General features: G+C 45.5%; 1 protein-coding gene and 1 pseudogene across 4 annotated transcripts in view; both read right to left on the reverse strand.

The window, feature by feature from the left end:
- Window positions 1–20,397, reverse strand: part of LOC148683092 (serine/threonine-protein phosphatase 2A activator pseudogene) — a 52,437-nt pseudogene extending 32,040 nt beyond the window's left edge. Inside the window, exon 1 of the transcript XR_015947427.1 lies at window positions 20,260–20,397. The product of XR_015947427.1 is annotated as a serine/threonine-protein phosphatase 2A activator pseudogene, transcript variant X1 (transcript). The remainder of the gene's footprint in view (window positions 1–20,259) is intronic.
- The window catches only part of ZDHHC8 (zDHHC palmitoyltransferase 8), a 126,133-nt gene extending 104,892 nt beyond the window's left edge, over window positions 1–21,241 (reverse strand). For 2 of the 3 annotated variants that reach the window (XM_035099127.3, XM_035099125.3), the window contains exon 1: window positions 20,260–20,398. In XM_035099127.3, the coding sequence (XP_034955018.3) occupies window positions 20,260–20,363 (104 nt within the window). In that variant the 5' untranslated portion in view covers window positions 20,364–20,398. Of the gene's footprint in view, window positions 1–20,259; window positions 20,399–21,134 lie in introns of those variants that run through there. The other variant, XM_035099128.3, reaches the window with a different exon arrangement.
- Window positions 21,242–25,145: the final 3,904 nt, after the last annotated feature.

The raw sequence follows: 25,145 nt of genomic DNA on the forward strand, positions 1-25,145 counted from the left end.
TGAGTCTCACTATATAGAGGGTGGCCCAAAAAGCAGGTACAGCAGAACCTCGGTTGTCAAATGTAATCCGTTCCGGAAGACCGTTTCAACTTCCAAAATGTTCAACAACTGAGGCGCAACTGCCGGTAGGCAAAATCCATTGAAAAAAATGAAGAAACGCGCCTTGGAAGCCATTCGACTTCCGAGGCGCGTTCGAAAACAGAAGCATTCACTTCCGGGTTGTCTGCGTTCGAAAGCCGAAACTTCGAATTCTGAAGCGTTCGACAACCAAAGTTCCACTGAATACAGTTGAGTCAATGAAATTCATCGCAAGAGATTATATGGGTACATATAACCAACACACAACAAGGTGGCAGTTAAATTTCAGGCTGACAGCTGGAAAGAATTGTGGAGTCAGATAAAAGGATTGTTGTCAGAGGGTCGTGGTGGCTACTCTAGAGTAACTCTGCTTGAGTCCAGTTTGTCTTTAAAGACGTTTATTGTTCATTTACAGTGTAGAGACAGCTTAAAACATGGCCCCTCATCCCGAATCAGAATCCGGCAATGGTGTACATCTGTTCCTACGCCAGCAAAGTAGTCGGGACACCCCAAAACGCCTCCCCCTTGACCTGTTTCGCGGCGCTCTCCTTTACTCTTGCGCTGGAAGGAGCGATGCGCTCTCAGTTTCCTCCCTGAGCGGTCGGTAACAGGGCTCTCCATCATCCCTGAGCTCCTGCCGGCATCTCTCCGCCCCCCGAGCTTTCCCATTGTTCCTCACTCTGATTTCTCTCTCCCTCTGAGTCTCTCTCCCCCCCCCCAAAGCTGCTTCAGACCCACTGCTGCTCTCTGTGCTTGGCGAGGTGGACATCAGGATGATGGAGGCTGGCTCCCTGTAGGGAGTCACCCTTACAATTGTTTTTCTTTAGTGATATTGTAAATGATGAGAACTCGAGTCAATAATAAAGAAAGTGAATTCTAGAGCAGTATATCTACCACCCTGTATAGCTAAATAGATATATATATATAAATGTAAACTGGCCATGTCCGTTAGTATCCACTTTTCACCAAAACTGCTTGCCCGATTGCGTTCAAATTTTGAGACAATGCTGCATGAGAATATGAGAGTGACCCCATACCATTTTCAAAGACAGATGTCACACCTGTGCCAGGTAAAAACCCCAAAACCCTGTGTTTCAAAACACACCACTCAGACAAAAATGCATGCTGGGAAAAGAACCAGGTTGCAAACCAGCGCCCTCTAGTGGTGGCTACACTGGTACTGCACCTATAAAACCTTCCCTCTCTACAACACCTCAGCTCCCATTTACATACTAGGCCGAAGCCTTTACAGACTAGGCCGAATGGAGGTACTGACTCGCCTGGATGGGGGTTGGGGGAGGAGGGGACGGGTGGGACCAATCACAGGGATGAGCCGGGGGGAGGAGGCGTGATACGTCATGGGTCGGGACAGAGGGGGGGAATCACACAGATGAGCCACAGCAACACGTGACCGGGCCAGCTAGTGTATGTGTGTGTGTGTGTGTGTGTGTGTGTGCGCGCGCGCACACACACACACATATACCAATTTTTTTTATCCCACTTGGTATCTCATCTTGGATTTGAATAGATGTTATGTATGTGTTGTTTTTATTACATGCAACTGTTTCACATATATAACACATATATTTTACGTATGTAAAGTGATGTATTATAATATCACTTTGAGATACCTCGTGTCTTAATGAAACAATAGTAACAATATAAGTAAATGATAATAAGTAAACAGCAGATTTGGGGTGAAAGCCAGTTAATTTTTCAGTTCTTTAAACCACATGTTCTGACTATTATATCTGCCCCACTCATCCTGTTCTACAGTGCCAGAGATGTAACTTGGCACACAAAATCTGCCAGCGCAGAAGGAGATTAATTAATGTTTAAAGACAACAGCATTAGAGCATTAAATTTTCAAACAATGGCTCAGGGAAGACTCGTTCCAAGTCACACTGCTGTGTAAGACCTGTGTGTAAAAACAAAAACAGCTGAGTTCAACGGCTCTGCTTGATTCTTGGCATGAATGCAATGGCTATATGATGACAAACCTTAGTTTTATTTTTAAGGCAAGGAGGAAATGGGTGAAAAGATGGGAGGCGATTGCTCCAGAGGAACCACTCTGGCAAAATAAACCTGCTCCTGCCATACAGGAAAGAGAACGTGCACCTGTATAAACAGGTAACCAAATGATAAGGGATTTACTGCAGAGGGGAAATTGTATTTTGCAACCTCAAGGCTACATTGCTATGCTGCTTTCTGCCTGGAGGGTAGACCTTAATGACTGTTCAAAAGCAGCAGCTGTTGTGAAAACACAGCCAGACTCCTCAAGAGGGAAGGTATCTCTGAGAACATCTTACCAACCCTCATTTATCGTGTGTGGGACCATATAATCTTCCAAGCTACTTATTGAGATTTATGAAGCTCTAAGCAGCTGAAGCCCAGTATACCTAAGAAGCAATCTCCTTCCCCAGAAGACATTTTTAATGAGCCAAATCTCTAAGATTCTTCTGTTTCTCATCTCTCTGGAAAAACAGGCCACTTTCTAGAATTGTCTCCAAATGTTCTCCACCATTTTTGTGTGTGTGTGTGGTGGTCACATTCCAACCCCTCTCCTTGGTCAATTTAGCTCGGCTTCCTATGTTCCCACAGTGGCCAGTCAATGATACCACAACAAACCAGAACACCTTATTCCTGCCCAAAAAGAGACTGATCTTTAAAGACCAGGGTGGGGAGCCTGTGGCCTTCCAGCTGTTCTTAGACTACAACTCCCCGCATTCTTGATCACTGGCCATGGTGACTAGAGCTGATGGCTGGTGGATTCCAATGCCTGGAAGGTCAATGTTTTGCCATTCCCATTGTAAGGAAGGTCTTGAACTTGTCAACCATTTGTCTTACCTTCCAAGTCCCGGACTACAGAATCCGGGACCGGCAGCCGTATGACACCGGAAGTTGCATCGACGTAACTTCCGGTGTCGCTTTGCCCTTCTATGGGCACCAAAAACGGCTGCTGCCGGCTTCGAAAGTCGCTTGTACGCATGTCAGGAAGTGCGTTGACGCAACTTCCGGTGTCGCTCCGCCCATCTATGGGCACCAAAAATGGCCGCCGCCAACACCGGAAGTCACGTCTATGCACTTCCGGACATGCGTAGATGCGACTTTTGAAGCTGGCGGCGGCCATTTTTGTGCCCATAGAAGGGCAAATCGGAAAGAAAAAAAATGGCCGCCGACAGGAGAAAATAAAGGAGAAAAACAGGAGACGAAGTGATACAGGGGACCACCGGGAAAAGGTAAGTAAAAACGGGGTTTTCCCGGGGAAAACGGGGTACTTGGCAGCTATGCCATTTGTAGTAGGCACGAATACAATAGACATTGAAGTCATCCAGAGAGGAGTTCCCCAATTATGAAATTCACAGAGTACAAAGTATTTCTTCCTGGGCAAGTGGTAGTGTCCGTCCCCCGTCCCCAAAATGAACAACACAACCTTCCTATTTTTATCACCTTAACATCAAGAAACAAGGCTTGTCAGAAGCCATACTGCAAAGCCTGAATGGAAAAAGATCCATTGGGAGTCCTAAAGCCTTGCGATCATTGCCTAATACGTAATTCAGAAGAGCTTAGAGCTCCAAAGAAACATTCTCTAAAGAGCAGGACGTTCAGGAGGAGGAAGCAAATTGGTGCTGACGAACTCTGCCAAATGCAGAAATGACTAATAATAACAACAACAAGCAATTGGTGTGAAGCATGGAACACAGCTGCTATGGGGTGGGGTTGTATTTTGTCACAGTGCTTTCCTCAATATCCTTAAAAGTTGATATAAGAGGTGTTGGGCCCATCCATACCTTAACTTAATGCAGTTTATGAACCCTGTCTGCCTCTCCTCGCAAGCACTGCTGCCCACATTTTCTCCTCCCTAAATCCAGAGATTCCCTATGCTTTGAAAATCTAAATAGGAATAGTAGCGGCAAGAATTCTGTTAGCGAGAAATTGGAAAAGCAACAACATACCCAGCATACTTGAGTGGCAATTATTAATGAAAGAATATGCACAGCTAGCAAAATTTACAGGAAGAATTAGAGGACAGACGAGACAAAAAATTAAAAAGGAACGGAGGATATTTTACGAATATTTAGAAACAAATTAAATAATTAAGCCAACCAGCAGATCGTACCTGAGCCCGAAATGGAATAATTGAGGGATAATGATGTAAATAAATTAAGAACTGTGCGACGCAATAGAATTTAATCTTATGAGTTACAGAGAGGTAAATTGGAAGTCAAATCTTATTTTTTTTCTTCTTTTCTTTCTTTTTGTCCTTTTTTTTCTTCTCCTTTCCTTCTTTTTTTCTGTGTCCATATAATATGAGGTATATGTTTTTGTTTGTTTGTATTCTTCCTTTGTGATTGTGTGTGGTTTTTTCCTTTGGATTAATTTGAGATAGATATTTGTTGTGATTTTTGCTTTTGTAATGCTGTTGTTTACTGTGACATTTTAAATGGAAACTAATAAAATTTATTTTTTTAAAAAAGAAAATCTAAATAGGAAAACTACATCGTTTACATGAAGAATCTCCAGATCACAATCCGCATTAAGCCAAGGTATGGACAGCCTCATTTATAGACACTCAACATTTTATAGAGCTGCCCTTTAAAACACTTGCACAATTTTGTTTTCTTTTCAAAAATGTTTTATTTGGGTATTGAAAGAAAACCGCAATACAGTGGTACCTTGGTTCTCAAACTTAATCCATTCCAGAAGTCCATTCCAAGACCAAAGCGTTCCAAAACCAGGGCGCGCTTTCCCATAGAAAGTAATGCAAAATGGATTAATCCATCCCAGACTTTTAAAAACAACCCCTAAAACAGCAATTTAACATGAATTTTACTATCTAACGAGACCATTGAGCCCTAAAATGAAAGCAATAAACAATGTACTGCAGTCACACGATCAATCAATCAGTAGCTGAACTGGGTTCCAAGACCAAAAGAGCGGAAAAAACAAAAACGCAAAATAAAGTGCAAAAACAGACAGACCTCAGCGTAACACTCAAAACGGAAGTGTGGCACTCAAAACGGAGCATGTTCGGCTTCCGAAAAAAAGTTCGCAAACTGGAACACTTACTTCCAGGTTTGCAGTGTTTGGGTTCCAAGTTGTTTGAGTACTAAGGCATTTGAGAACCAAGGTACCACTGTATAGGAACAATAACAACAGGGATATACGTAGTTGAGAAGTGGCTGATAGTGAGAATCCCACCCACTTGCAGCAAAAATAATCTAAGGCCTCATCTACACAGTACACACAAAGCAATATCATACCACCACTTTAAACCATCATGGCTTCCCCCAAAGAACCCTGGGAACTGTAGTTTGTTAGGGGTGATGAGAGTTGTTAGGAGGCCCTGATTCCTCACAGAAACAAACAATTCCCAGGGTTTCCCCAGAAGAAGTACATACAGTACTGACTGTTAAACCTCATTTTGCCTCCAGAACTTGTTACAATATGGAGGCAGGAGTGAACCGAAGAAGTACTGAGATGACTAGAAAAATCCCATGTTTTTTTTTTTAAGAATCTTTATTGAATATTTCAAATAAAAGTACATATGTACAATTTGCACACACATATCCATAAAAAGGATGTTTACGAATCATATTTCAAAACATTCATGACAAAAAAAGAAATCTTTAATCAAAGAATATAGACAATTTATGTAGATAAACACAGAAAAGTAAAAAGAGGGAGAGAAAAAAAGAGAAAAAGTGAAGAGCAGAAAAATTAGAGAAAGCAAAATCCCATGGTTTGTTCAATGCACATTTGGAAGTTAAATCTGTGCCGTGCATTCTAACATATGGGTAGCTGAAACCACCTTCGGACTCTGCACTGAGCCAAAGTCAACATCTGCCCAGCTTTTTAATACTCTTCCTCATATTATAAAGAGTTTTTTTGTGTGTGCGAATTAAGCCATTCTTAATTGGTTGTTGCTCTTTCCGATAATAAATAGTGACAAATATATTGAGGTTATATTCTGAAGACTGGCTTGTGATGTTTGGAGCTTCTTGTTGACAAAACACCTTACTAATTCAATTTAGAGAGCCTAACATAATTACGAGTGCTCCTAATTAGTTCAAAGAGAACAGCAACCACTGTAAGAACTTGTCCACCAGAAACTGGATTGAGATAGCAATTTCACTGTATTATAAGGGCAACCTTATAAGAGAGCAGCTGAGATGCCTTGTCAGATTGAATCATATTTGAGCAGACACAATCCACATCCGACAAGCTGCACAGGCGCACTTAGGAAAAAGATCCATCATCACCAAATGATTCACTCTTTCAAAAAAGATGTGCGGCCTGATCCTGCCATATAAAGATCTACAGGTATACAACTCATCTCTAGGACAAGGGAGGGGTATCTTCACATAACAGCCCACTGGAAAATTTAATGTAAGGTCACAGGAGTGGAGGCGGTGCGGCCTGATCCTGCCATATTAAGATCTATAGGTATACAACTCATCTCTAGGGCAAGGGAGGGGTATCTTCACATAGCTACCCACTGGAAAATTTAATGTAAGGTCACAGGAGTGGAGGCGGTGCGGCCTAATCCTGCCATATTAAGATCTATACAGGTATACAACTCATCTCTAGGGCAAGGGAGGGGTATCTTCACATAGCAACCCACTGGAAAATTTAATGTAAGGTCACAGGAGTGGAGGCGGTCTTCAGCATCCTGAGTCTGTCTCAGCATGAAGGAGCAGAAGTCTACAAGAATGAGTGTTCCTCCATGCCGGCAACAGAAATTCAACTTTCATAGGAACCAAATTATTATTATTATTATTATTATCATCATATTTATTATTTTGACAAAATAATAATTAAATAGATAATTAAGAATAAAAATGTGCACCCCACCCGGAGACTATTCCATTCCAACTCCTGCCAACCTAGCAGTTTGAAAGCACGTCAAAGTGCAAGTAGATAAATAGGTACCGCTACAGCGGGAGGGTAAACAGCGTTTCCGTGTGCTGCTCTGGTTCGCCAGAAGTGGCTTTGTCATGCTGGCCACATGACCTGGAAGCTGTACGCCGGCTCCCTCGGCCAATAATGTGAGATGAGCGCCGCAACCCCAGAGTCGGTCACAACTGGACCTAATAGTCAGGGGTCCCTTTACCTTTAAGTCCTCTTTTAGATGGGCTGCCCAGGCCAACTCCAGTTAAAATGAAGTTGCCCATCAACAATTAGTGCCCAGGGAGCAGTCAAAACAGGCACACAGCTCATCTGGTCACGGTCTTTTTCACTATGGTGAGATGTTCTTACAGTGGTATCTCGGTTTTCGAACGTCTTAGAAGTCGAACATTTCGGCTTTTGAATGCCGAAAACTCGGAGGTAACTGCTTCAGTATTTGGACACTTTTCAGAAGCCGAACATGGTTTTCCGGACGTGTGGTAAATGCTTTCAGAAATGCATGCTTCAGTTTTCAGAAGTCGAATGGTCTTCTGGAATGGATTATGTTCAAAAACCGAGGTACCACTGTATTTCTAAATTTGCAGCTTCATTATATAGCGCAAGATTCAGATCAACACGTGCAATTTTTACCCAAATCTGTGGCTTCTTGTTCAATCAGAGGGCCGCATTCCATCCTGGGCAACCCCCTGGGGGCCACATGCCAGAGGTGGGTGGAGCCACCAAAGCGGATTTTACCGTTGTGCAACACACCCATTTCCACACACACCCTTCTCTGTCCAATTGGGAGTCATTGTGTTCAGGGGCCCATTCCAGCCTTGCAAAAACATCCAAGGAGGGTGCGAAGAAGGGCCAGTATGGGGTTTGGCTTGGGGAGAGTCTTGAGTGCCAGGTAGAGAGGGCACCTTTGACCCTGGGGGCAGAGGTTCCCAACCCTGTGTTAAAACTTGGGGCTGGGCAGCCCAGTCCCAAACCAGAAACCTACGACAGTATTAAAGTGGGGGGGGGAGGGAGGGTGTTGGCATCTCTTCTCCCCATCCTTCTGAAGCTGCCCCAACACAAGAGGTCTGAACTACAAGCACTATAAGTATCCTTGTTCCAGGCTTGCTGTACTGGGTAATTCCCCTTGAGAAGAAGAAGAAGAAGAGTTTGGATTTGATATCCCGCTTTATCACTACCCAAAGTGGCTAACATTCTCCTTTCCCTTCCTCGCCCACAACAAACACTCTGTGAGGTGAGTGAGGCTGAGAGACTTTAGAGAAGTCACCCAGAAGCTGCATGTGGAGGAGCAGGGATGCAAACCCGGTTCACCAGATTACAAGTCCACCACTCTTAACCAATATACCACACAGGCCCGTATAAGGATACGGTGCAACATTTTGTTGGAAGTCTCACTTGCTCAACACTCTGCGGCCCAACTGTGTACCGTTCACCAAGTCGCTCCCACCCTGGCGAGGAAATGCTTCCAGCCAGTTTGAGCATTTTCATTTAAATTGCTGCTATTTATAAATGGAATATGCTTGATATAGTCCAACGCACACAGTCCCGACATTCCACAGAAGACCTCTTCAGCTGCACCCCAAGAGATGGGATAGCTTATATGGAGCTAATATCGGCCACAGCTCAGTTCTACTGGAGCAGCTATTTTGGACTGCAAAAGATTCTTCTGGCTCTGTTTGTTAGCAGAACAAGAAGGGGATTTGCTGGCTGCCTAGGTCACACATATGTTCACTGGACAGAGAGCTGGAGCCAACATCAGGAATAGCTTCCCTAAATATAGTCATTTCAATTTCTTGTCAAGCGAGGTGTATGAACAGTACTCAAATGTGACTCGGAAATTCACAAAAATCACCCTTTCCGCTAAATGAAGTGATGGTGATTCATTTAAAGAAATGGCTTGTCACAATAAGGTTCATCGTACTTCAGCGCAGCTAGAATATGGAAGGGAAACAGTTGTGTGTTTGCAAAGAAATCAAAGACTACAGTACTTGTATATGATGGAGGAGACTGAGAAAACAAACCATTTATGGGTTCTGTCTGTGAAGAACAGCGAAGAAAGCTCTTGTTTCATCGATATGATGAAACCAAATAAACGAACTAGACTTTATTAATTTCTGACACTTATCAAACACCTATTTATAAAACCATTCTCTTAAATCAGGCATCCCCAAACTGCGACCCTCCAGATGTTTTGGCCTACAACTCCCATGATCCCTAGCTAACAGGACCAGTAGTCGGGGAAGATGGGAATTGTAGTCCAAAACATCTGGAGGGCCAAAGTTTGGGGATTCCTGTCTTAAATATTGTGTAACACATTTTAAAACACAACTCTCTATATAGTAAAAATGCATATACAAACTTGTTAAATCCAAATCCGCATGCCACTAAGGCTGTGTACACATTCTTTCCCTCAAAGAATTCTGGGTACCGTAGTTTACCCCTTGCAGAGTTACAATTCCCAGCTACCCTGAAGAAACTACAGTGCCCAGAATTCTTTGAGGGAAAGAATGCAATTCCAATGTGCTTTGAAGGCACAGTGTGCATACAGCCTCATGGGGGGGGGGGGTCCGCTTTCAAAATGGAAAGCAGGGGCTTTACGACTAAGCTAAAGCCCCTCTCAGAAAAGATGTTGTGTATGAGATCAGACTATTTGTCCATTGAGCCAAGCCTTCCTGAATCTAGTACCTCCAGATTAGGGTCCCCAAACTAAGGCCCGGGGGCCGGATGCGGCCCAATCGCCTTCTAAATCCAGCCTGCGGACAGTCCAGTAATCAACATGTTTTTACATGAGTAAACTGTGCCCTTTTATTTAAAATGCATCTCTGGGTTATTTGTGGGGCCTGCCTGATGTTTTTACATGAGTAGAATGTGTGCTTTTATTTAAAATGCATCTCTGGGTTATTTATGGGGCCTGCCTCATGTTTTTACACAAGTAGAATGTGTGCTTTTATTTAAAATGCATCTCTGGGTTATTTGTGGGGCATAGGAATTCGTTCATTTTTTTTCCTTCAAAATATAGTCCGGCCCCACAAGGTCTGAGGGACAGTGGACTGGCCCCCTGCTGAAAAAGTTTGCTGACCCCTGCTCCAGATCATGAGTAGGCAAACTAAGGCCTGGAGGCTGGATCTTCTGTGGACGGTCCAGGAATCAGCGTTTTTACATGAGTAGAATGAGTCCTTTTATTTAAAATGCATCTCTGGGTTATTTGTGGGGCCTGCCTGGTGTTTTTACATGAGTAGAATGTGTTCTTTTATTTAAAATGCATCTCTGGGTTATTTGTGGGGCACAGGAATTTGCTCATTTTTTTTCTTTTCAAAATATAGTCCAGCCACCCCACAAGGTCTGAGGGACAGTGGACCACTGCTGAAAAGGTTTGCTGACCCTTGGTCCGGATGCTACTGGACTCCATTCCCCATAAGCCCCTGCCAGCATGGTAAATGATTAGGGATTGTGGGAGGTGTAGTCGAACAACAACTAAATCTGGACCAGGCTGGGGAAACTGACAGCCCAATGCTGTTCGCTCTGACCCCACCTGAACCATACAGTTAAAGCACCAGTGTTCGGAGTGAGCGCAAACACGTGCGCCGGGTGGGAGACCACCAGCCCAGCCCTCTCCACCAATGCTGCCAGAGCAATCCTACCCCCACGAGAGCAATGTTGGGCCACACTGAGCCAACTGCCTGCCCACACAGGGAGGAGCCTGGCCAGTTGACATGGCCCTTGGTGGGTGGAGAGGAGCACTGGGCTGGGCCATGCCAGGGGCACCTGGTTTGTGCCCCCCCCCAAAAAGTGTGCACCGTCCCCTGGCACAGCACCCCACCCACGCTGTGCCTCAAAGCTCTTTAAACACTCGTGGCTATTCCAAAAGAACCCTGGGAAGTGTAGTTTGTTGGGAGAGGCCAATTCCTCTCACAGAACTACAATTCCCAGAGTTCCCTGGGATGAGGAGTTGATTGTAAAAACTGCTCTGAGAACTGTTGCTCTCAGAGGGGAACTGGAGTCTCCTAACAACTCAGCCAGGATTTTATTTTCTTTGGAGGAAGCCATGACTTCCTACAAAGTGGTCAAGCGGCAAAGTGCTAGGATACTGCTTTCAGGGTGGATTTGATTTAAATCAAATCGATTTAAATCGCGATTTAAATCACTAGTTAGTAAGACTTGATTTAAATCACTAGTCAGTAGACTTGATTTAAATCATATATTTTTTACAGAAAGACTCATTCTTGCTGGTATAATCTTAATATTTACAACCCGACGAAGGTTTCATCTTTGGAACAATAAATTTTCAGAGTAGTTTTTTACAGTTATATCAAAAATTACTGATTTGGTTATACTGTACTATTAGAAATGCAAAGACAGGTAATTATGAAATTATTGTTTATATTTGGACAACTTTTCTGCTGTACTTTATTGGAAGGAGAAAATAATAATTCCCTTAATAGCAATTTAAACAATTTATTTAACTAAAGCAATAACATTATAGCAAATGTATCCATGTTTGTTAACTGATGTGGTTAAACGGTTTTTTAAAAAAAACAAAAAAAACCTTAGACTGAGTTTTAGTACACATGGAAAACTTAAAACAAATCCTTATTTCCTGATGAATAGCCTTTGGACTATAATGTAACTTAAATAGAAAACTAGCTTTAGAAAGATTTTTCCTCCAAAAGCATTTTATTTTAAAAATCCGATTTAAATCAAAAAAATCGATTCAAATAAAAAAAAATCCGATTTTTAACTTTAAAAAAATAATTCACTGATTTTTATCCACCCTGACTGCTTTAAGGGTATAATGCTGATGGCACCCTCTAACAGAGTCTCAAGCAGGGGTCCCCCTCACAACCAACCCATAGTTTTCCAGCTGTAGGAGTCTGGGATTAAAACGAAGACGTGCTCTACCACGAAGCGTAACGCCTCCAATATCCAGCCATTATGACAGGCTGTGACCCCAGCTCACACCGGCTGCTTAACTGTTGGCAAGGTTTTTTGTTTTTTAAAAAACAAATCAAATGGTAATCGTAGAAAGTCATCTTGGGAATTTATATTCGGCATGGCAACTCCCTACCATGTAATTTTAATAAACGCACTTCAAGGCCTTGAACTCTCAAGCTTGGCTGAGCTACGCCCAGGACGAGAGCAGCTGTCGGAGAGAAGCCACATGCTCTGGTCATTCAGCTCTAAGTAAAGCAGCACAGTTCATCAATCTACTCTAGCGTCTTACCTTGGACATTTATTGGCCAACATCCAAGGCTCCACCGGCACCACAGGCTGCGTTCAGAGGAGAGCCAAGAACCAGGAATGGGAACCAGAGGAAGGAAACCAAGAAACAGGGCACAGAAATTGTCAGGATCCCACCCAACCCTGAAGCGACTCTTCTGAGAAAGAGCTTGAGGGCCTACGGAGAACCCCAGTACTATTTATTAAATTTGTATCCTGACCTTTCTCCCAAAGGATCCCAAGTCAGTAAACATCAAAATGTTAATACAATACAATACAATACAATACAATGGTATCTCTGGTTGCGGACACAATCCGTTCAGGGGTGCCGTTCGCACCCCAAAAAGTCCATAACCAGAGCAGCGCTTCTGCGCATGGCGAAACCCGGAAGTAAACACTTCCGGGTTTGCCGTGTGCTTAACCCGAAAAAATGCAACATGAAACGTTCGCAAGAAGAGGTATGACTGTACAATACAAAAAAAAAAATTTCAAAAACAGGAAGTATTTAACTACCATTGCAGGGGACCTTTGCTGAATGTGATTTACTTGTGGACAAACATTATAGACGAATACACATTTCATGCAAATTTAGGGGAATGGCTCTGTGACAGCAAAGTTGCCTGGATGCAGAATCTCCCAGGTTCAATCCCAGGCATCTCTGTTTAAAAAAATCAAGTAGCAATTAATAAGAAAGACCGCTGCCTGAGATTCAGGAGAGCTGCTGCTAATCAAACTGGTCAATGTCATGACAGATGGGTAAATAATTTGACTTGGTATAAAGCAGTTTCCTATCTTGGCCACGTGGAAGGGCATAGGTGGATAATGTAGCACTGTATTAAGTGTTTGGGGAACGTCCCTTTTAAATTCCACTACCAGCTAATTTCAGTCTCGGCTGCACTTAAAAGAGCAGAGCGGAGAAGCCACCTAAACTAGCTTCTTAGCTTCTCAGTGGCAGTCAGCTTCCCTAGTAGATGTTACAGAGTCTTTAACTTAAAGTGACATCTACACCATGTTTGAACAAAACAGCTTTAATTAAGCTCTAGTCTTCCAGCGGACCGAATTACCGTAGACCCACCACCTGGCATTCCACTCAAAGCAATCCCATTTGAGAGGGCACTGTGGTCAAAGCCAGCTTTCCAAACACGAGCTGTTGAAGCCTTCGGTATTTCCAGATCAGAGAAGAGCCAAGCGGCGCAGGTTGCCAGCTGAATGGATAAGGTTATAAGCAACGATCCATAAGGAAGCCTGACCAGATTAAGAGGAAAAGAGTTTATCAATTAATAAAGCTACCTTCATTTCAAAGTGGGACTTGGCCCAATTAATTTAGGGGAAAAAACATATAGGAAATTAAGCAATCTTTTAGAAGGAACTAAGCTTTTTGAGTCTCTAATCTCTGCCATAAACTGAGTAAGATGCACCTCTATGCACCTGTATTATGTGTAGCATGCATGTTTTTCTTAGTGTCTGAAGACTGACTGGGGGGGGTGGAGAGAAAATATTAAGGAGTGAAAGCTGACCTGCACAATTTGCAATCCACCAAAGTGAATGGGACCCAGGTGGCGCTGTGGGTTAAACCACAGAGTCTAGGGCTTGCTGATCAGAAGGTTGGCGGTTCGAATCCCTGCAACAGGGTGAGCTCCTGTTGTTCGGTCCCAGCTCCTGCCCACCTAGCAGTTCGAAAGCACATCAAAGTGCAAGTAGATAAATAGGGGCCGCTCCGGCAGGAAGGTAAACGGCGTTTCCGTGCGCTGCTCTGGTTCGCCAGAAGCAGCTTTGTCATGCTGGCCACATGACCCGGAAGCTGTCTGCGGACAAACGCCGGCTCTCTCGGCCTATAGAGCGAGATGAGCACCGCAACCCCAGAGTCGGACACGACTGGACTTGATGGTCAGGGGCCCCTTTACCTTTAAAGTGAATATAGGATACCTACAAAGTATTCCGACTTGCAAGTTGTTCAATACCCCTCCCGTCCAGTATAGTTCTTCATTATTACAAAGTTAAAAATATAGACATAACCTACAAATGGGAAGCTTTTAATTAACACTGCATATGATTTTTTATTGACTTAGCTGAAAGTAAACATTACTGGCAAATCTAGGTGAAGCCGCTCAATAGCAACAGCTTTTCTCTATATGCAGAATGTCCCCAGGTTCAATATCACATGTCTCTAATTACAAATAAAGACATATACTGTAGTCCTGGCAGCTCCTTCTTATACCAGGAAATCTAGCTTTCAGGAGGACATTCGCGATTGCAGTTGTAGTACAGGGCTAAACTGTGTCCCTGACTGATGTTTCTCTGTTCTACATTGTTCCGAGCTTCTTCCCTGCCTCCCAGCAGAGGGGCAAAGCTATAAGAGAGGGCAAGAGGTGTGCAAGGAAAGGGTTCATCACCTCCTCATGTTTCTTCACTTGCACTCCCTTCTGCCACAAAAATGAGTTGTTGGTTTTTTTGGGGGGGAAATCTCATTTTGCCTTAGGGTTCCAGTGTGATTTTTGACTACTTCCCTTTGAATAGCACAACTTCCCTATTGCCATATCTCAATTAAAAAAAACAAAAACCTCCCCTCAGGTTTTTTTTTTTAAAGGATGCCATGTTGATAGCTGTCCAGTTGCCGTTGACCTGTGACCTGGGCCTTTTCAGTGGTGGCTCCCCTTGTTGTGGAATGACCTCCCTAGGGAGATGCACCTGTCTCCATCAATATTACCTTGAATTTGAAAACACTCCTGTTTACTCAGGCATTTCGTGACTGATGAATACTCTTCCTGGCCAACTTCAAAATCATTAGATGGAAGAATGTTATAACTTATTACCTCCCTTCATCTTGATGTCCCAGGGAGGGTTGAAAGCATCTTCAAACGACTTATAATCACACAAATCAGGTGGGTCCTAAAAATGTAAACCTCCAATATCAAAAGGATATATTCAGCATTTGCCAGAAGCTGTATAATGAAGGTGCCAAACCTGCCTCGGTGGGGAGGGAGTTACACAACTTAGGGGTCACCACAGATAATGCTCTCTTCCTGGGCCACCACCCCACAAGCCTCTGAGGGCACCTTTTGCCAATCTTAGCACCCAAGATGGTCTATATAGGGAAGGGGGTGCTCTTTCAGATATTTGGGGGCCTAAGACCAGTGCTTTTCCCCCCAGGGAGAGTGTGCTGGAGCATAGCTCTGGCACGTCTCAGGTGGGTGCCATTGTGGGCTGGCGCTCCCCCTGCCTGCTTCATGCATTTACGTACTTCTGAGAAGCCCAAACGAACAATTCAAGTAAAAAAGGAAGCTGGCCAACGTATGGAAGTCTACGCTTTTTTAAAGATCTGTGACTCTACCTAACTCCTAGCTACAATTGGTCAAGCTACAGGAGGGCACCAATTCACATTTCCTTTCCTTCCATCCGTCTCCCTTGTAGTGGCAGTGGGCTTTAAGCTTTCCAGCCAAGTCTCTACCATTGCACATGTGCATATTTGCGCAAGGGCCCCTCCGAGCTGCCCTAGCTACAGGGCCGTCTTAAGCATATCTGGTGCCGTGGTGCAAAGATCCCTCTGGTGCCCCCCGCTTTCCCAGAGTTGTCGACCTTTTTTTTAGGGCTGGAGGCGGGCAGCGGCTGAAGGGCGGCTCCTCTGGTGGGGAAGAGGCGGAGGCTGGACACGGCGCCTCCCGGCTCAGCTGAACGCTTCATGCCACGTGGCCATGGCAGGCAGCACACCAAGCAAGCGGGCGTACACCGAGTGAGGGCAAGTGTGCCGCTCCCACCAGGCATCGGCTCGGTTTTTTCCCTTTTAGGCTTCTGGCGCCCCACAGAATTCGGCGCCTGCAGGCTAAAAGGGAAAAAACCGAGCCGGCGCTCAGTGGGAGCTGAGACCCTCTCATCGTGCTCATTCGGTGATTCCTGGACTCTCGCCTGGCGCCCTCCAGAACCTGGCGCCCTGGCGCCCCACACCACTGGCCTCTATGGGTAAGATGGGCCTGCCTAGCTATCCACCTGAATCTAAGAACGAGGGAGGCGGGGGCACATTTATCTGACTTGCACCAGACCAGCTAAGGAGAGAAAGCTTGTCATAGTTTTTAGCCCCTCCGTGGGTGATGAATACAGCTGTTGCCAAACTGGGTTGCCCCAAGTAGTCCGGCAACTTACTGTAGCAACTGCACGGTGAGTTTCAGCACCTATTTCTCTTGGGGGGGGGAGCACTGCCAAACACATTTAGGACTTTAAAAACTTAAAAGTTTGGGGTGGCACATCCCATTTTGCTGCTGCTCCTGCCAACCTGCTCCTACTGCTCCCTGCTTTGGCAAACCTGCCAAACTCGCATGCGATTTCGCATGTGATCTTGCCCCAAACCGCATGAGATCTTGTGGGTTCTGTGCAAAATGGCAGAGGCAGGTGGAGCACCTACAGATATGTTGCCTGAGACAGCGGTCTCAACCTGCCTAATGGGTCTCCTTAATGGGAGCACCTTCAGTTGGTTCTGGAAATGAAAAGGCAACTGGTAACCTGTTTTAAAACAGGGGTTACATGAGATCTCTAAAAGGAACCCCAGTCAGAAACCTAGCCGCTGCATTTTGGACCAATTGAAGCTTCTGAGTCATCTTCAAGGGCAGCCCCACGCAAGAGCGCATTGCAATAAGTACGTAGCGATAAATCAATAAACAAACATGAGCAGGGCCCCGCTTGACAAACATGCCCCTAACTTGCTCATGTGTTTCGAACACACCACACAGTTGTTTGCAGGCCATTAAGATTTTAGACAGAGATCTTCTTTAATCAAAAACAAAATGGCGCCTCTGAGGCATGTGTGGCGCTTGGAGATCTGCAGAATACAGCTTAGGTTGCCTAGAGATTGCTTAGTTGTCAAGATAGAGGAAAATAAATGGAAGACTTTGACCTGCTACCAATTGCTCATCCAGGTGTATGAAACCTGGCATCTGAGCCTTTCTTTAAAAAGAGAAAAAACATACAGTATATAAAACTACTTTATTTATTTCAAATGTTTATATACTGCTTAATTTACCATCATCTGCAAGAGTTGGACAGAAGACTCAGTACCTTAGAACTGTTTAAAACAAAACAATCAGAAATGCATTTAAAAGCCTGTAGTAAAGAAGGACCCAGGTGGCGCTGTGGTCAAACCATTGAGCCTAGGGCTTGCTGATCAGAAGGTCGGCGGTTCGAATCCCTGTGACGGGGTGATCTCCCGTTGCTTGGTCCCAGCTCCTGCCAACCTAGCAGTTCGAAAGCACATCAAAATGCAAGTAGATAAATAGGAACCGCTACAGCGGGAAGGTAAACGGCGTTTCCATGTGCTGCTCTGGTTTGCCAGAAGCGGCTTTGTCATGCTGGCCACATGACCTGGAAGCTGTACGTCGGCTCCCTCGGCCAATAATGCAAGATGAGCGTGCAACCCCAGAGTCGGTCACGACTGGACCTAATGGTCAGGGGTCCCTTTACCTTTACCTTAGTAAAGAAGGAAGGCGAGGGCTTTGGCTGGCTTTGAAGTTCAACGGTCTAGACTTCAAACTAGAAAGGAGTTGAGTTCCACAAAATTGGGCCCACAATACTGAACACAAATTAACATGATGCAGAGACACAATAGGGGTGTTCACACATTATATTCAAGTTCAAGCTGTGAATGTTGTGCACTCATACGGTACATTTATCTGCACACAACAGCACCATCTGAGCACACCTGCGAGATCCCCTTAACCAAATATATGCCCTCTCGACTGCTTCATTCTGCAGAACTGGCACTATTGAAGGTGCCACATAATACCTGCTCCACATCTGTAAGAAATCGATCTTTCGCTGCAATAGCATTCACACTTTGGAACTCCCTGCCTATTGATTGTTTTTTTTCTACACTGCTGTGCAGCCAAAGCTTCCAGAGCAATTAAAATACGAATAATTTTTAAAAGCACATTAAATCTGAAATACTAATTAAAGTGGGCACCAACAATAAAGACAAAAATAAATAAATAAATAGCAAAACACCAAGGTAGCCATTCAAAGCCAAGGAGCAGATAAACATCTTCACCTAGTGTTGAAAAGACACTAGGGTCCATCGCAGCCAGCTTGTCTTTGGGAAGAGCATTTCACAACTGAGGTGCTGCCACTAAAAAGGCCCTTTATACACTGAGCACTCCCCTGCTCTGGCGTCCTCCATATATTGGTGCCCATCAACCTTGATCACTAGACATGCCTACTGGGGTTGAAGGGAGCTATATCCTAAAACGTCGGGAGGAGCACAAAGTTGGGGAACGCTAGTAGAGCCCTGGAAGCAGAGCCTACCAAAAGGGCAAGCTCATAATGGGAAACCGAATTCTTTCAGGTAACCTAGGAATACTCTCTTGGAATATCAGACGACCTACACCTACAACACGTCAACTTTTCCAATGTCTTGTGCCATGGTAAGCTTGGTTGCATTGCCTATAATTAGAAAGGGGCCAAGTCTGCAAAATAGGTGGGGCTGGGGGGGGGGGGAGTCAGGAGAAGAGAAGAGAAAAGAAGAGGAAAACAAGTCTTCAACCACCAGCTATGTCTATGTCTCATCCAAGAAGTATAGCCAGAGTTTTCAAAAGCAGTTTTCAATCAATGTGCCATTCAAAGCAAATAAATGCAATTTGTCCCAGATAGAAACACACTACTAAAGCAACAACCCCGGAACTATTTGACTAGGGCAACACAACCTACCTTGATCTCTCATGCAAACATCCAATTTTACCATCAAGGTACAACAATGACTCCAAGGACATGAACCCTTGTTGGGTGTTAACACACGTAAGGTGCATTTTTGCAGCCAAGCTAGAGCTACATTTGATACTACATCCCCATACCTTCCCTTGAGCTCAGATCCAGTGAAAATAAGACTGCATACTAACAGCTAATCAGCAGAGAATAATGTTGTTGTTTTTCTAATCATCTCAGTAAACATTTGGATTCTTTCACCATTCAGAGAGCTGCAAGACCCAAGAAACAGCTCAGAGCACAAACTGTATCTTATGCTGGAATCAAAGTTATATAGAGGTTTTCTTTAAAAAGCAAGGAATTGCAATTACTTTAACAATCCCCTCCTTTGCATGCAAAATTTAAGAAGAGGAGGAAACTAAAAGAAAGCTACTGGAAATCTCCAAGCTAAAGCATTTTTGGGCGGGGGGTATGAAGGCAAATGCTTTTAAATCTCTCCCCCTCTTCCTTTTAAATGAGGAAATGAACCACATCAAGATGTGCACATTAAATACTGGAGTTTCCAGCACAACCAGAAGCTCAATGGTGCTGCCTCCGAAGGATTTTCTCCAGGCAGCCTTCACCATCCTCCCAAAACCAACAAGACATTTGCTGCAAAAAAGCCCCAGAGGCCAATTCTCTCTTTCGCTCCACACAAGCCAGCTTAAGGAGGTACAAGGCAAGCGAGCTGAATCTGCCCATATAAAAACAAGAGGCTTGATTTGGGTTGGCTAATTGCAGCAAAAAGAAAAAAAGCCTTTTGCACTTCTCAGCATGATGCTCACTCAAAACATACACCAACTCCCCCCTCCTTTTCCCCCCCTTTTCCGCACAGAAGCAGAGCGCGGGGGGGGGACCGGGGGGGAGAGAAAAAGACAGCATTTAATTGGCGCCTCCAATGTACACAGACAAGCAGCTGCAAAAGTCTGATAGGGCTGTTTTGCCATGAAATGGTGGTTCCTTATGAGTCAAGGATATTATTATTATTATTATTTTTAAAAAGGCTGCTGGAGCGATAGGATGTGAATTAAATAACCAGAAAAAGCTCTGCAAAGTAGGAAGCGTCCCCCTCCACCCCACCCAACGCCGCCGCAATCGCCACCCCCGGGGGGGGGAGAGATCTGGGCACCTCGAGAAAGCATCACCACCAACGGAGGGGGCCTCTCCAAGGGATCAAAGCAACTCCTCTGCCTCCTCCATAGCAACCCAGTCCCCGAAAGGTACCTAGCCGGCACCACAAACCAGGCCTTATTTGCAACAACCCCCCCCCCCGCACTCCCCGCTTCCTGACAGAAACCCGCGGACCTCATATCGTCGGCGTTCTCATTTTAAACTTACGTGAACACGAAGAACAAAGTAGTAGAGCCCACTAATAAGGCAGCTGCTGTGGAGACCGGGATGTATTTCGTAGGTTTAAATCTCTTTCCAATGCTACTGGGCATCCTGTGAGTTACACATCACTAGGTATAAAATCCCAAAGAGTCCGTCCAAGAGGCACCAGCGAGTGGCCAGAGAAAAGAGGGAGAGGGGGTCGGGGGGGGAGAGAAAGAGAGAGACACACACACGAGAGAGAGAGAAAGAGAGAGACCGAGGTGAAGCCCTGGCAATGCGGAGACGAGGCAGGGGAGGGGGGAAAGGGGGTAGGGAGGAAGAGAAAAAAAAGAGGGAATGAGACAGAAAAGAGGGGGAGGGAGTGAGAGAAAAAGAGGGATTGGGAACAGCTGACCTCTCCAGCACAGGAAATCCCACCCACACAACAGGCCTGCCCACTCGGCTGATGTCAACGAGCCCCTTAAGGTAGAACTGCGGAGAGCGCAATTGGAGAGGGAGAGAGCGAGCGAGCGCGCAGGGGAAGAGGCGTTAAAGGGGCGAGGAAAGCGCCGCCGAGGACGGCAGTCCCTCGCCTCCCTGCCCTCAAAGGAGCTGCTGCATTTGGTCCCTAGCTACCTGGAGGGGCTTTAAGGCCTCCGCCCGCCACGGAGGTTCCCTCCCGCCAGCTTAAAAAAAGGGAGAGATTTTCATGCTTGCGGTAACAGAGCAGCGCGCTTGCAAGCTGGCGGCATCTCCTGCGTGCGCGCAGCATAATCGCGGCTGGGGAGCCCGCCGCGAAAAATGGACCCCGCTCCCGCTGGGAAGGGGGTGCAAGAGTTGCCTCCTTTAAAATGTATTTATTTTTTTAGTGGAGGGGGTGATCTTCAAGTTTTGGAGGTCACCTTGTAATGTAGAAGTTGTTCGAATCAAGGCTGCGGCTGCGCCAGGGGTTTTTCCTTCCTAGGAATAATAACCTCCAATTTGTTTCTGGCGTTGAGGTCCCGCCTCAGAGCAGCCTTGTGTCGGGTCAAGCCAAAGGCCTATCATCATCCTGCTCTCACAGGTGCCCCTCCAGTGCCTCCTGGAAGCCCACAAGCAAGACCTGAGGACAAGAGTCTCTCCGCCCTTGCAGTTCCCAACAACTGGTATATACCGCCTCCGACGGTGGAGGTAGAACATAGCCGACAGGGCTATGTGGCAGCTTCTGGGTATCAGTAAGATCTTGCAAGATCTTGCTGGAAGCCGCCACTTATTTATCTCGTGGCACTGTGGTTGTCTCCGCCCCTGAAACGAGAAGTGGCTGTAGTGGTAGCTTCCGGGTTCTGGTGAGATCTTGCTGGAAGCCGCTGCTGCCACATTGCTTATGATGTGTGTTTGTGCTATGCAAAAATCACAATGTGGGGAAAAAACCCTTGAAGCCAGAGACAAAGCTTCTCTAGATTCCCGCAGCCACTTTTAACACTGCCAGCTCAGTTCTCCCCTTCCTTCGAGGAGGCAGCGAATCACAGGAGCAGGCGCTGGCCAAAATCACAATGCGAATAAAATCGTGAAGCCAGCCAATGCCTCTACGTCAGGCATCCCCAAACTTCGGCCCTCCAGGTGTTTTCGACTACAATTCCCACCTTCCCCAACCACTGGTCCTGTTAGCTAGGGATCATGGGAGTTGTAGGCCAAAACATCTGGAGGGCCGCAGTTTGGGGATGCCTGCTCTACATAGCTCCATCCTTATTTCAGACATCATGATATACCGGTATCAGTATATTGCAATGTTTAGCTGGTTATATGCCACAATGTTGAAAACCAGATATCGCCTAGCCTAGCCTCTTTCAAGGCCATACAAGTCGGTGACTGTCACTGCCTGCTGTGGGAGTATTTCGTAGTTTAATTATGTGCTGCCTCTTCTTTTTGTCTCTCCTCTTCCAACATTCAGCTTCATTGCATGACCATAGGTTCTATTATTGTGAGATTTGCAGAACTTGTACAGCAAAAGCCACTCTGCACATTGTCTTTTGCTTGGCGGTGAGCAGCTGCTGCAGCTTCCTGGACATACGGCTTGATCAATACATGTACCGATTTACTGACTGACTCCGTCATACTGAACTACATGGTGGTATATACATGAACCTGCCTTTTTAGGTGATTGCACACGGTGGTTCGTAGAGTAAGTGGTAAGTGGAACCAGAGCTAACTAAGCCAGCTAACTCAAGCTTCCCCGCCACCCTGCTTTCTGATGAGTACTAGGAGAGCAACACTGGAGGAAATAGACTGCCAGTTCCTCCCCCTGGGTTGGTTTTAAGTTAGAAGGCAGGCAGGGAGACAGGTGCCACCAAAGGGGAGGCTAAGGTTGGTGGGGCAGCTCCAGATTTGCCCTAATGGATTAACCTCCACTGGTTGAACACTCTTAGGATACTGGTTCCAGACTGAGCTTCTTATCCCCTGTATCACTGGAAAAAGCAAACATATGACAGCACACACCAATGTTCAAGGATCTCTTCCCAGCTCCAGCCAAGGGTGTTATTAGGGACTGACCCAGGAAATCTATCCCATTCTCCTACTTCAAGAAAAAAAACATTTTTGGGTGGTACTATCCTGAGCCTAGGGCTTGCTGATCAGGTTGGCGGTTCGAATCCCTGTGACGGGGTGAGCTCCCGTTGCTTGGTCCCAGCTCCTGCCAACCTAGCAGTTCGAAAGCACGTCAAAATGCAAGTAGATAAATAGGAACCGCTACAGCGGGAAGGTAAACGGCGTTTCCGTGTGCTGCTCTGGTTCACCAGAAGCGGATTTGTCATGCTGGCCACATGACCTGGAAGCTGTACGCCGGCTCCCTCGGCCAATCCAATAATGCGAGATGAGCGCGCAACCCCAGAGTCGGTCACGACTGGACCTAATGGTCAGGGGTCCCTTTACCTTTACCTTTTATCCATAGTAATGCTAAAGTAAGAGCCATTTAGTGATACACCGTACCTATCCTACCAGAGGTGATTTTAGGATAGCCCAGAAGGGGGCGCCACAATGCTGTAGATTAGAACATAGCAAGAAAGGCTGGGGGGGGGGGCGCCAAAATTTAGTGGCATCCAGGGTGCCACTGAAATTTGAGCTAGTGAACAGAGAACAGTCCCCCTTCCCTTTTAATTTTTACTTTGCTTACAGGGCAGCTGAGCACACTGCAAATGTAGTGGTAGCAGATATGACTAAGTTTGATCGATCAATTTAAATGGTTCTATGAGTCTAACCCATCATCTATGTAACCTGTGCTTTTTTATAGCTGCTAAATAAGGTACAAATATTTGGTGAAAAAATAGACACATGGGCAAAGGTCTTTTTGAACAAAATGGAAATATCCAACACCAGACACACTTTCAAAATATGACATCACAAAACAAGGCTAGAAATATTGCAAAGTGTTGGGTGTGTTTGCCCTGTCCACAGTGAGTACTGAGCACGAGAAACTTGCTTTCCAACTCCGTATTCCTAAGTAGAACAATGTTAATAAATGCCTGAAATTTGCCCTAAGTTCTTGACTCTGCTTTGCTACGTAAAACGAATAGGCCAAGTTTCCAATAACAAAAACACGTCCACAAATAGAGCCAGTGTGGCAAAATGGAGACACACAGCTGTCCTTGGAGGCACAGGTTAATTCTGTGTCCAGGGCGGCTGTTGACCAGCTCTGTCCAGGACACTGGCTACACTACAACTAATCCAGAACGCAGCAGCTACATTGGTGTCTGGGAGCAGCCACTAGGACTGTCATCACCAGTCCTGAAAGATCTACATTGGCTCCCAGTACATTTCCAAGCACAATTCAAAGTGTTGGTACTGACCTTCAAAGTATGGTTACCAGATTTTTTTCAATGAATCCGGGGACACTTTATTATTTTGAAGCTGAGTAGCAACAGGGAGTCAGTAGTGGGGATGGTGAAGCAAAAGACCCTGGGCCCATGCACACATGCATATTGCATAAAGGTGCAAAGCCCTTCTTTCGCACCCTGTGAAACATAAATGCGCAGAGCTTTTAAAAAACTGGGCATCGGCTGCCTGACCAAGCCTCCCGCGACCATTCAAAACAAAGGGGGAAGGGGGAAGGAGATCTGTACCACCAGACATCCCCAGTTCCCCTTCGGCAGTGGCAGTCAACAGCCCGGAGCCAGCCTGGTAGCGCAGTTGGCTCTGGCTGGCTTCAGGAGCTGCTCGCTGCCGTGGCACCCATTTTTCCTCGACGGAAGTTCCCATATGACAGTGATGGGCAACTTTTTGAGCTAGGTGTGTCAAAATTTGCCAAAAAAACCCGAGCATAACTCGGGTGGTGTGTCACTTTGAGAAAAAACCCATAATTTCACGATATTTATAGTTTAAATAACAAAAATGTATAATTGTTTCCCCTTTAAATAAAAGGAAAAAGGGGAGAGCCGCGTGTCACCAAAAATGGCTATGCGTGTCAGTGCTGACACACGTGTCATAGGTTCGCCATCACTGCCATATGATGTGTTGCGCACAAGACACATCATACAGGGACTTCCGGCGAGGAAAAATGGCGGGCACCATGGCAGCGAGCAGCTCCTGAAGCCAGCCAGAACCAACGGCGCTACCAGGCTACCATTTTCTTGCCACTTCTCAATTACTCTAAGATAGCTCAGTTGGTAGAATATGGGAACCTGAATCTCAGCGTGGGTTCATTAGCCCCATGTTGGGCAAAAGATTCTGGCGTTGTGGGATGACCCTCGGGGTCCCCTCCAACTCGATAGTTCTATGATTCTAGACCTTAGGGCCCCCATCAGGTTCCCATCACTTGCCACATTTATTAAAAAAGATGCCAGCGACTGAGCCGGGGACTCTCTTGCAAAGCAGGTGCTGTGAAACAAACCTATTGATCCTTTCCATTGTCAAATCACATTGTTCCCTGAACACTTGCATGA

Source organism: Zootoca vivipara, chromosome 16 (assembly GCF_965207765.1).
Source record: "Zootoca vivipara chromosome 16, rZooViv2.hap1.1, whole genome shotgun sequence".
Classification (NCBI taxonomy): Eukaryota; Metazoa; Chordata; class Lepidosauria; order Squamata; family Lacertidae; genus Zootoca; species Zootoca vivipara.